Source organism: Callithrix jacchus, chromosome 3, assembly GCF_049354715.1.
Source record: "Callithrix jacchus isolate 240 chromosome 3, calJac240_pri, whole genome shotgun sequence".
NCBI lineage: Eukaryota > Metazoa > Chordata > Mammalia > Primates > Cebidae > Callithrix > Callithrix jacchus.
The window spans coordinates 116,737,406-116,749,799 of record NC_133504.1 but is presented as its reverse complement, the minus strand read 5'-3'; the positions used below and the strand labels follow the sequence as shown (position 1 = coordinate 116,749,799).

The following is a 12,394-nucleotide window of genomic DNA, read 5'->3' as shown; positions in this document are numbered from 1 at the left end:
GCCCTGTTGAACTGGCAATCTGAGACTTGAGAGGGCAGATTGGCATATCCATCTGATTGAACGGGACTTGGACAGTGAGCCAGGCAAGGAGATTCCAGAAAAATGGCGTTTGGGCCAGGGCAGTGGGACAAACAAAATGGCAATTCCAAATGCTCTGGGTGGAGAGTTTCACTGTGGGCACAGCTGAATACAGGACGGTGCAGCTTGGTGGGGGAGGGGCGTTTGCCATTACCGAGGCAACCCACCCCTACTGAGGTACACGCCCATTACTGATGCAGCCTGCCATTGCCGAGGCAACCCGCCACAACAGAGAGACTCTGCTACAGGGTATAGCCTGTGGCAGCAGGGTGGAGACCACAGCAGAAGGGCAGAGCCTGCAGCAACAAGGCGGACCTCACACCAACAGGGTGGAGCCTCACTAGGCAGCTAGTGACTAGACTGCCTCCTAGCTGGGCAGAACAGAGCAACGGACACTCACGAAGAAAACCCCAACACCCCAAGACAGAGCATCTGAGAAAAAAAGGGGTTTTTTTTATGAGTTCTGCTGCAGCAGAATTAAATGTAGCAGCCTAACAGCCCTGAATGAACAACAGAGCTCACAGATCAGCACTTGAGCTCCTATAAAGTACAGACTGTCTCCTCAAGCAGCTCCCTGACCCCTCTATATCCAGAAGACTGACATTTGGCAGGCATCATTCTGGGACAAAGATAGCAGAAAAAGAAACTGGTAGCATCCCTCACTGTTCCGCAGCCACTATAGGTGCACCCCAGACAAGCAGGGCCTGGAGTGGACCTCAGCAGTCATACAGTGGAGGGGCTAGACTGGTAGAAGGAAAACCAAGTAACAGAAATACTTCATCATCAACAATCTGGGCATCCACTCAGTGACCCCATTGAAAAGTCGGCAACTACTCAGATGACAGGTGGATAAATCCACAAAGATGGGAAGAAACCAGCACAAAAAGGAGGAAAACACCTGAAACCAGAACACCTCGACTCCTACAAAGGACCAAACTCCTCACCAGCAAGAGAACAAAGCTGGACGGAGAATGACTGTGACGAAATGATGGAATTAGACTTCAGAAGGTGGATAATGAAAAACTTTTGTGAGCTAAAAGAACATGTTTTAAATCAATGCGAAGCAACTAAGAACCTTGAAAAAATATTTGAAAAAAGATTCAAGGAAATGATAACAAGAATGGATAACTTAGAGAGGAATATAAATGAATTGAAGGAGCTGAAAAACACAATATGAGAACTTCAAAAACCATGCACAAGTTTCAACAGTGCAATTGACCAACCAGAAGACAGAATATCAGAATTCGAAAATCAACTCAATGAAATAAAATGAGAAACCAAGATTAAAGAAAAAAGTGCAAAAAGGAATGAAAAAAGTCTCCAAGAAATATGGGACTATGTGAAGAGACCTAACCTATGTTTGAAAGGTGTACCAGAATGTGACGAAGAGAATGAGTCCAAGCTGGAAAATACTCTTCAGGATATTATCCAGGAAAATTTCCCACACCTAGCAAGGCAGGCCAACACTCAAATGCAGGAAATACAGAGAACACCTCAAAGATATTCCACAAGAAGAGCATCCCCAAGGCACATAATCGTCAGATTCACCAGGGTTGAAATAAAGGAGAAAATATGAAGGGCTGCCAGAGAAAAAGGTCGGGTCACCCACAAAGAGAAGCCCATCAGACTCACAGCAGATCTCTTGGCAGAAACTATACAAGCCAGAAGAGAGTGGGGGCCAATATTCAACATTCTTAAAGAAAAGAACTTTCAACCCAGAATTTCATATCCAGCCAAACTGAGCTTCAGAAGTGAAGGAAAAATAAAATCCTTTGCGAACAAGCAAGTACTCAGAGATTTTGTCACCACCAGGCCTGCTTTACAACAGCTGCTGAAAGAGGCACTACACATAGAAAGGAACAACCAGTACCAGCCATTAAAAAATCAAACTAAATGCTAAAGAGCATCAACATAATGAAGAATCTACATCAACTAACAGGCAAAACAGCCAACTAGCATCAAAATGGCAGTATCAAATTCACACATAACAATATTAACCCTAAATGTAAATGGACTAAATGCACCAATCAAAAGACACAGACTGGCAAATTGGATAAAAAACCAAAACCCATCAGTGTGCTGTATCCAGGAATCCCATCTCACATGCAAGGATACACAAAGACTCAAAATAAAGGGATGGAGGAATATTTACTAAGCAAATGGAGAGCAAAAAAAAGCAGGAGTTGCAATTCTCATCTCTGATAAAATAGATTTTAAGCAACAAGGATCAAAAGACACAAAGAAGGTCATTACATAATGGTAAAAGGATCGATACAACAAGAAGAGCTAACAATCCTAAACATATATGGACCCAATACAGGAGCATCCAGATACATAAGGCAAGTTCTTAATGACTTACAAAAAGACAGACTACCACACAATAATAGTGGGAGACTTTAACACTTCACTGTCAATAATAGACAGATCAACCAGACAGAAAATCAACAAGGATATCCAGGGCTTGAACTCAGACCTGGAACAAGCAAACCTGATAGACATTTACAGAACTCTCCACCCCAAATCCACAGAATACACATTCTTCTCAGCACCACATCACACCTACTCTAAAATTGACCACATAATTGGAAGTAAAGCACTGCTCAACAAATGCAAAACAACTGAAATCATAACAAACAGCCTCTCAGACCATAGTGCAATCAAGTTAGAACTCAGAATTCAGAAACAGACCCAGAACCGCACAGCTTCATGGAAACTGAACAACTGGCTCTTGAATGTTGACTGGATAAACAATGAAATGAAGGCAGAAATAAAGAAGTTCTTCAAAATCAATGAGAATGAAGACACAACATGCCAGAATCTCTGGGACACATTTAAAGCAGTCTCTAGAGGAAAATATATAGCAATAAGTGCCCATATGAAGAGAATGGAGAGATCCAAAATTGACACCCTATCATCAAAATTGAAAGAGCTAGAGGAGCAAGACCCAAAAAACTCAAAACCTAGCAGAAGACAAGAAATAACTAAGATCAGAGCTGAACTGAAGGAGATAGAGACACGAAAAACCCTTCAAAAATCAATAAATCCAAGAGCTGGTTTTTTTAAAAGATCAACAAAATAGACAGACCACTAGCCAGATTGATAAAAAAGAAAAGAGAGAACAACCAAACAGATGCAATAAAAAATGATAAAGGGGAAATCACCACAGATTCCACAGAAATTCAAACCATCATCAGAGAATATTACAAACAACTCTATGCACATAAACTAGTAAACCTGGAAGAAATGGATACATTCCTGGACTCCTGTGTCCTCCCAAGTCTAAACCAAGAGGAAGCTGAAACTATGAATAGACCAATAACAAGGTCAGAAGTCGAGGCAGCAATTAAGAGCCTACCACACAAAAAAAGCCCAGGTCCAGACAGGTTCACAGCCGAATTCTACCAGACACACAAAGAGGAGCTGGTACCATTCCTTCTAAAACTCTTCCAAATAATCCAAAAAGAGAGAATCCTTCCCAAATCATTTTATGAGACCAACATCATCCTGATACCAAAACCCGGCAGAGACCCAACGAGAAAAGAAAACTTCAGGCCAATATCCATGATGAACATAGATGCAAAAATCTTCAATAAAATATTGGCAAACCAATTGCAACAGCAAATCAAAAAACGTATCCATCATGATCAAGCAGGATTCATCCCAGGGATGCAAGGCTGGTTCAACATACTCAAGTCTATAAATGTAATTCACCACATAAACAGAACCAAAAACAAAAACCACATGATTATCTCAATTGATGCAGAGAAGGCATTCAACAAAATTCGACAGCCCTTTATGCTAAAAACCCTCAATAAACTCGGTATCGATGGAATGTATCTCAAAGTAATGAAAACTATTTACGACAAACCAACAGCCAATATCATACTGAATGGGTAAAACTGGAAGCATTCCCTTTGAAATTCGGCACTAGACAAGGATGCCCTCTCTCACCACTCCTATTCAATATAGTACTGGAAGTTCTAGCCAGAGCAATCAGGCAAGAAAAAGAAATAAAGGGTATTCAAATAGGAAAGGTGGAAGCCAAATTGTCTCTATTTGCAGATGATATGATAGTATACCTAGAAGACCCCATCGCCTCAGCCCAAAAACTCCTGAAACTGATAAGCAACTTCAGCAAAGTCTCAGGATATAAAATCAATGTGCAAAAATCACAAGCATTCCTCTACACCAATAACAGACTTAAAGTAAGCCAAATCAAGAACGAACTGCCAATCATAGTTGCTACAAAAAGAATAAAATACCTAGGAATACAACTCACAAGGAACGTAAGGGACCTCTTCAAGGAAAACTACAAACCACTGCTCAACGAAATCAGAGAGGACACAAACAGATGGAAAAACACTCCATGTTCATGGTTAGGAAGAATTAATATCGTGAAAATGGCTATACTGCCCAAAGTCATTTACAGAATCAATGCTATCCCCATCAAGCTACCATTGACTTTCTTCACAGAACTGGAAAAAACTACCTTAAACTTCATATGGAACCAAAAGAGAGCCTGCATAGCCAAGTCAATTCTAAGCAAAAAGAACACAGCGGGGGCATCACACTACCGGATTTCAAACTATACTACAAGGCTACAGTAATCAAAACAGCATGGTACTGGTACCAAAACAGAGATATTGACCAATGGAAAAAAACAGAGGAATTGGAGGCAACACAACATATTTACAATCATACAATCTTTGATAAACCTGACAAAAACAAGCAATGGGGAAAGGATTCCCTGTTTAATAAATGGTGCTGGGAAAACTGGCTAGCCATGTGCAGAAAGCAGAAACTGGACCCCTTCCTGACACCTTACACTAAAATTAACTCCAGATGGATTAAAGACTTAAACATAAGACCTGGCACCATAAAAACCCTAGAAGAAAATCTAGGCAAAACCGTCCAGGACATAGGAGTAGGCAAGGACTTCATGAAACAAACACCAAAAGCACTGGCAACAAAAGCGAAAATAGACAAATGGGACCTAAAGAAACTCCATAGCTTCTGCAAGGCAAAAGAAACAGTCACTAGAGTGAATCGGCAACCAACAGAATGGGAAAAAATTTTTGCAGTTTACCCATCTGACAAAGGGCTGATATCCTGAATTTACAAAGAACTCAAACAGATTTACAAGAAAAAAACAAACAAGCCCATCCAAAAATGGGCAAAGGATATGAGCAGACACTTTACAAAAGAAGACATATATGAGGCCAGCAGTCATATGAAAAAATGGTCATCATCACTGGTCATCAGAGAGATGCAAATCAAAACCACATTGAGATACCATCTCACGCCAGTTAGAATGGCAATCATTAAAAAATCTGGAGATAACAGATGCTGGAGAGGATGTGGAGAAAAAGGAACACTTTTACACTGTTGGTGGGAGTGTAAATTAGTTCAACCATTGTGGAAGACAGTCTGGCGATTCCTCAAGGCCTTAGAAATAGAAATTCCATTTGACCCAGCAATCCCATTACTGGGTATATACCCAAAGGACTATAAATCGTTCTACTATAAGGACACATGCACACGAATGTTCATTGCAGCACTGTTTACAATAGCAAAGACCTGGAACCAACCCAAATGCCCATTGATGATAGACTGGATTGGGAAAATGTGGCACATATACACCATGGAATATTATGCAGCAATCAGAAATGATGAGTTCATGTCATTTGTAGAAACATGGATGAATCTGGAGAACATCATTCCCAGCAAACTGACACAAGAACAGAAAATGAAATACCGCATATTCTCACTCATAGGTGGGTCATGAAAAATGAGAACACATGGACACAGGGAGGGGAGTACTAAACACTGGGGTCTATTGAGGGGAAAAGGGGAGGGCCAGCGGGGTGGGGGTAGCTGAGGAGGGATAGCCTGGGGAGAGATGCCAAATGTGGGTGAAGGGGAGAAAGGAAGCAAAATACACTGCCATGTTTGTACCTATGCAACTGTCTTGCATGTTCTGCACTTGTACCCCAAAACCTAAAATGCAATAAAAAATTAAAAAAAAAAAAAGACAGTGGCAGAGTAGTCATCAGCCTGGGTTCCTGAATGACTGTGTCGAGCCAATTGTGACCATCTTCCCTGGACAGAAGATGTTATGTGAACGAAAGAGAAACTTCTATTTCATTTAAGCAATGATGTTTTGGAGTCTCTTTGCCTCATAGTTTGCTTATTCAAACTCTTCATCCCTTCTCAATTTTACCTTTATCACATACCTTGACTATATGCAAGTGTGATTTTGAGGTGGAGATGACTATGACCCTTATGAGATGATCCTGCTCCCACAGTCCAGCTGTCTTCACCATGTAGCTAACATTCAATGTTCTTTGCTGTAACTACTGGGACTGTGTTAGCTGTTCCTATTTCAGACAGTCTGCTTCTCAGGCTTTCCTGTTCCCATCACAATTTTAGTCCTTATTAACCACATGGAGCAGAAGAAACATGAAGTATTTGTCAAGTGTTGTTAGGGTGTTCTTCAGTTATTATAAACCTTTGATGTGTGCAGACAACTGGATAAATTCTTGACAACTGGATAAATTCAAAGCAGGGAAAGCTCGAAAGGGGGCACTAAGGAAGAGCTTTGTTATTTTTCAAGGGACAACCTTCCTAGTAGTATTTTTTTTCCATGGATGATTCTTTGTCACCCAAAACCATGGGAGGAAGATAAATAATACCTCCCAGTATGTTGACAGTAATTTCATAGATCAGAAAAGGCTGTGGAAATAGGTCAGACCAAAAATATATAGTGGTAATTACTGACTGTGATGCTAGACTGCCCAGTGTTTGTCAACTGGGGAGTGCAACCAGTCAAACCAGGGTATTCACTGAGACCAAAAAGAGAAATGCAAATAGCGTGGTTGTTGTCCCTGTGGTTACACTGCAAAGGTGTCCCTTAGAGGACCAAGAAGCCATAGACTCTATCCTACAGAGAAATGGTTTTCAAGCATTTTTTACTCTGACCAACAGTAAGAAATACATTCTGCATGAACACCCAATACACATACAAGAGCATGTAGACATATTTACACAAAATCGAAACAGTTTTCAAAATAATACTTCTACTTACTGATTTTTAAAATATTCCTCTAAATTGGTTTCATAACCTGATAACAAGTTGTAACCCATTTTTACTGTAAACAAAATGTTCATTCTGTGATTATCTAGCAAAATGCTATAGGCTGCATATGTATAAATACAATATATGAGACCAAAGTGAATTCCAAAGTGACAAAGCATGAAGACAAAGAAGGAAGATGATGACTTCCCTAGAGTCTTTAATTTGCAGCTAGAAATCTTCTTTACAAGTATCTTGCAAAAAGAAAATAAAATCTTCATTAAAAAGAAGTATTGAAAGTACTGATGATATACAACCAGATGTATAATACACACACACACACACACACACCCCTCTGTGCATTGTGTGACTATGTACTCAAGTTTATTATTTTAAAAATTGTTTACAGTTAGTTATGTTGTTAGTAATCTTTGTTTGCCATAGATGACAGTTTAGAACACCTCAGAAGTTTCGAAGCAAGCACAATTGCATCAGGTGGGCCCAGTCAGCCATTTGGGCATGCAGTGCCTGACTGGTTATTTACAAAGGACCAGATACTACAAAATGAAAACAAACAGAAGTTATTCCTATTTGGGTAAGCCAATCATATAGAATTCTGTGATTTCAATGTTGAAAGAGGTCATAGAGATATGGCCCACCACTCCATTATTTTGTAGATGTGGAGATGATATACTAAAGCTCCCCACAATTAATTGACAGCTGGTAGAGCAACAGAGGCAGAACCACAAGCCCTAATCTCCAGACTTTGGACTAGTGAACTTTCTACATCTGGCTGCCCCACCTTTTGCTCAATGGTTCATAAACTGTAGCAAAATCTACAACTATTTCAACTTTCTTATAGCTCTGGATTTACCCATTAAGATGAAGGGAAAAAACATCCTGGTTTATGCAAGCGTTGGTAAGGACTACAAGAAAAATTAGACTTTTCAAAAGTGATTAAAAATGGAAAATTCTCAAACAAAGAGGCAGATGGTTGCAAACTCTAAACATTTATAACTAAACCAGTGCCTCTTAGACTTTAATATGCATAAAAATCCCACCATTTGAGTGTTACGTGTGGATTTGAGGGCCCCAACTTGAGTTTCTGATTCAGTAAGTGTGGGGTGGTGCTTGGGAATATGCCTTCTCATCAGCACCATGGGCGATATGACTAAGGGCAAAGGGCAAGGGTGTTCCACACTACATACCTCCAGCTTTCTGTAAGATGGCAGGTCAGTGTCATGGTGCAAAAGGCCACTGGGTCAAATTCCAAAGCACTGTAACTAACAGGCGACTTTACAATGAATCACAATGTTTGTGGCTCAGAAGGATGGCACGGTCAAATCTCATGCTTAGTGGATTCATCACCATGTGTGGGAGCAGAAACTACTTCCACTCTTGTCTTCCATACTGCACAACTGCCAGGTGCATAAGTCCCATTATTATTTCCATTGTCATTAATCTTTACACTCCATTCTGAATCTGTATCATGCTTTTCTGTTATCATTAGTTAACTCTTAATGAACTCTAGTATGTTGGTGTTATTCCCACCCTTGTTTCCTATCAGAACACAAGAAGAAGCTTAAAGGCAATGGCTGCCTTTATAACTAATTAATCTGAGTGATTTAAGCTAAAGCAAGAAATGCTATTGGAACATTGCACAATCAGGGCCATTTGTTATAGGAGTTCAACCATCTAAGTTTCAACAACCACATCAGATCAACTGCTTGGTAATGGGAAATTTTGATTCTCCTTTCCCTACCCCCTGCTACATCAAACCTCCTAAATCAACTCCTAAACTGCATGACAAATTTAGCCTTTATTTTTTCCAAAGATTATCAGGCCAGTTTGTGGGATAGCTGGTCCTAGAACTCTGGACACTGTCAAAACTGACGGATTAGTGATTGGCTGTTGTCAGGACCAAGCTGATGGATCATTAGTTCAAGCTATGCTGGTAAATCATATGCTTTTCTTAGAGCTAAATAGATCACATTATTCCCTTGTTAATCACTTTCGCATTTGAGAATTTTCACACATCACAGAGACACATTTGTTTGCCAGGTATGAATAAAGAGCCCTTTATAAACTGTGCTACTGTCTGCAAATGCTGAGATACAGCAAATCCTTTCCAGGGTTTTGAAAAGATGAGATTTTCAAATTTGAAGTGTGTATTAAATATTACTGGATTTGAACCCCCATCTATATATTCTGTAGCAATTGCCGTGGCTGCTATAAACATGTCTAATTTACCATTTATTTTTAATGATACAAAATTTTTGTATTTACTGTCAACATAGAATTCCCTTCTAGTGAATCTACTCTATTAGTATTATATTAAAAGCATATTTCTGTGGTTAACCAAAATAAATAAATAAATAAATAAATAAAATAAAAACCCTGGGTCCTCTCCAGCTTAAAATTAAAAAAAAAAAAAGCCCTTAGAAATTAGGATGAATTATTAATTTGTAACATCTGTGATTTGGTTATGTTACGATGGGAGACTCCCAAGAGATGCAGGGTAAGAAATCTTTTTGAAAATGACTTCATATCTGAACCCCCTGGGGCCACAAGGGCAGGCACTGTGTCATCGTGGTCTGTCCTTGATAAACTGATGGATGGGTTCCATGAATTGTAAATAGAAACATTGCTGGTGTCACTTACACTTAAGGATAAAAAGGTCCCTACTCCCTGCTTGACAGATATTAGTTACGTTGTATATTGTGATTGACAGAGGCATGAATCTGTCAACAATCAGCCTTGTAGGGTTTTCTGTGGTTCTTTTCCTCCCACTGAGAACAGCTTTATAAAAGCTTAAATTCTATATGTGACTCCTTTACTATTCCTTACCTCTTTTAAATTCCATAAAAGCCATCTGGGTTTCAATGAAATTGACCCCCCCCAAAAAAGTTAAAGGACTTATTTGCTTTGAATTTTAATCTCTGAAATCTGAAGAAGTTTTCACAAAATGCATATCGTTGGAATCCAAGGTACATGTCGTAAAAGCATTATTCATAAAAAGACTTGACTAGTCTTGGACCAGAACCAACCATCTGGGTGATGCCTAAAATGAGTTTTTGAACACATTCCAATATGCTGTTTCCCCCTAGATGTTAAAATAGATAAAGTGCTTCTTAAGTACAGTTTTTAAAATGTGTTTTTGTGGTCTAGAGTGTTCAAGCAGAAAGTGTTTCACAGCCTGACTCAGAGGCTTGCCACCAAAAGGACCAACATACCCTTTCTCTGCTCCATTTCCTAATTATGCATCAGTGACTGCTTTATACTATGAAAACTCTGTAAGGGATTGTGATGTTAGTTGTAGAAAATCAAATGCTCCTTGAGTAAGGCAGCTTTGTTTTATAAGATATACTAAAAAGATTAAAATATGTAAATCAAATTTCACTTTACACATGCAAATCCAATTTCCGTTTGTACATCTAAAGAGTTTAAACCTTTCTCTGCCCCTTAATGCAGCATGAGTTGGCTTAAGATTTTTCACCACAGAAAAAGACTCTTGGTCTTTGTAAACTGGTGCTCTGGCGTCTTTTTCTTTTTTATTTACAGTGTTAATAATATAACTAAATTCTAACACCTTCTAATGAAATTTATTTTCTACTTCAAAATTTCTTACCACTTCCAAGCAGTCAATAATCTTGGTTAATTTATCTTCAGGTAAATTCTTCAGCAAGGACACACTTCAAATATAAAAAGAAACCTTCAATTATCTTCCTGAATTAAACTGTAAATACACACGTTTATGTAAATTCAAAAATCTTTATATACATTTAAAAAATATAGTGCACTTTGATTCTTCCAAAGAAAATGTCCAAATAACTGAAAACACAGCAATAACTGAATTTCACATACATTGGAAATTATAGATATGTAATCACAGACATGTGCCACAGGCAAGTAAATGAAAATAGTAAGATACTAGACAGGAGGAAAAGAATTACATTTTGTCTATTTGGTGAAACAAAAATTTACATTTGTTGCTGGTTTTCAAAGTGAATTGCATTTGGAAATTTCTTGCTCTCCACATCTCAATATATCTTTTATTAGTTTATGCAAGGAGCTCTGCTTCCAGTGGAGAATCCGATTTTTGTCTAAATCCTTGTAATTAAATAAGGACTGAATCCGGGGGTGTGAAGGAACATGGGAACTGACATTGAAATGACCTCCGATTATTAGTTATACTGTACTGTCTTTGAAAATTAATGACAGCCAGAGGCATAGATGAACTTCAGAAATAGGCTAAATCAAGCTACAAGCAAAATTGTAAAGAACACCAAGGGAATGATCACTAAACTTCAGAATGCAGATATCCCCAAGGAGAGGAGGAGGAAGAGACAGAAATAACATGGGGAAGTACATAAGAACTTCAACATCTGCTTTCTCTTCCTTAGGCCGGGCAGTAACTTCACAGGTGTTCATTTTGTTGACATAACTTACATATGTGCTATGTATCACATAGAATATCACATACTTCATAATAAAAATGTAAATGGAAAAAATAACATACTGTATATTATGAAACAAAGATTACCGTATTCCCCTAATTATATATCACTATAGATGAAATGGCAATAGAGTCAGTCAGAACTTGTCATTAACACAGGCTATCATAAAAGTTTTACTTCTAGTCCAAACAGGGATCTCTAACATCAGTGAAAATTAACTGTTATTAACTAGCACCTTTGGAGGTTGGTGGGAAAAAGAGATACAAGAAAATATCTTTTCTCTGTCTCCTCTCTATGAAGGCAAGAATCGGGTTTATCCTATTCACTACAATATTTAGTGCCTGCTAATAAGTATTAGTTAGATAAATGAAATAACAAAAGGAGGGAAGGAAAAAATATTACTAGTAGATTATCTGAGCTTTTTTTCACTAAGAAGGTGGTAGACTCCAAGGGAATTAACTGCTATGCCTAGTTCAGGTTTTATCTCAGACATTCAAACACAACCCAGGCACACTGGTTTATTTATGTACCTCTTTTTTGCCCTTGTGTAAGTGTGGCTTATCAGTATTAAATGCTAACCTGTGCTGCTCAGTTGGTAGATTTTGAGATCACCTAGAATCAAGTGGACCCCACGATATGATAGCTAAGGTATTGGCTGGCATATAGGTAGAGAACCTGCTTGTCATTATTGCAGCTCTCTGCCAGGAGACATTATTGTCTCTAGGAGGACAAATCAGTAAGACTCTATATGAGAAATCTTATTCATGTTTAATTGAGCCTACACTAT

General features: G+C 38.7%; 1 protein-coding gene across 3 annotated transcripts in view; it reads right to left on the bottom strand.

Annotated features, from left to right (window-relative positions):
* Window positions 1-12,394, bottom strand: part of PRKG2 (protein kinase cGMP-dependent 2) — a 127,474-nt gene that overhangs the window by 75,727 nt on the left and 39,353 nt on the right. For all 3 annotated transcript variants that reach the window (XM_035293447.3, XM_017970467.4, XM_035293448.3), the window contains exon 6: window positions 10,779-10,842. In XM_035293447.3, coding sequence (XP_035149338.1) covers window positions 10,779-10,842 — 64 coding nt within the window. The remainder of the gene's footprint in view (window positions 1-10,778; window positions 10,843-12,394) is intronic.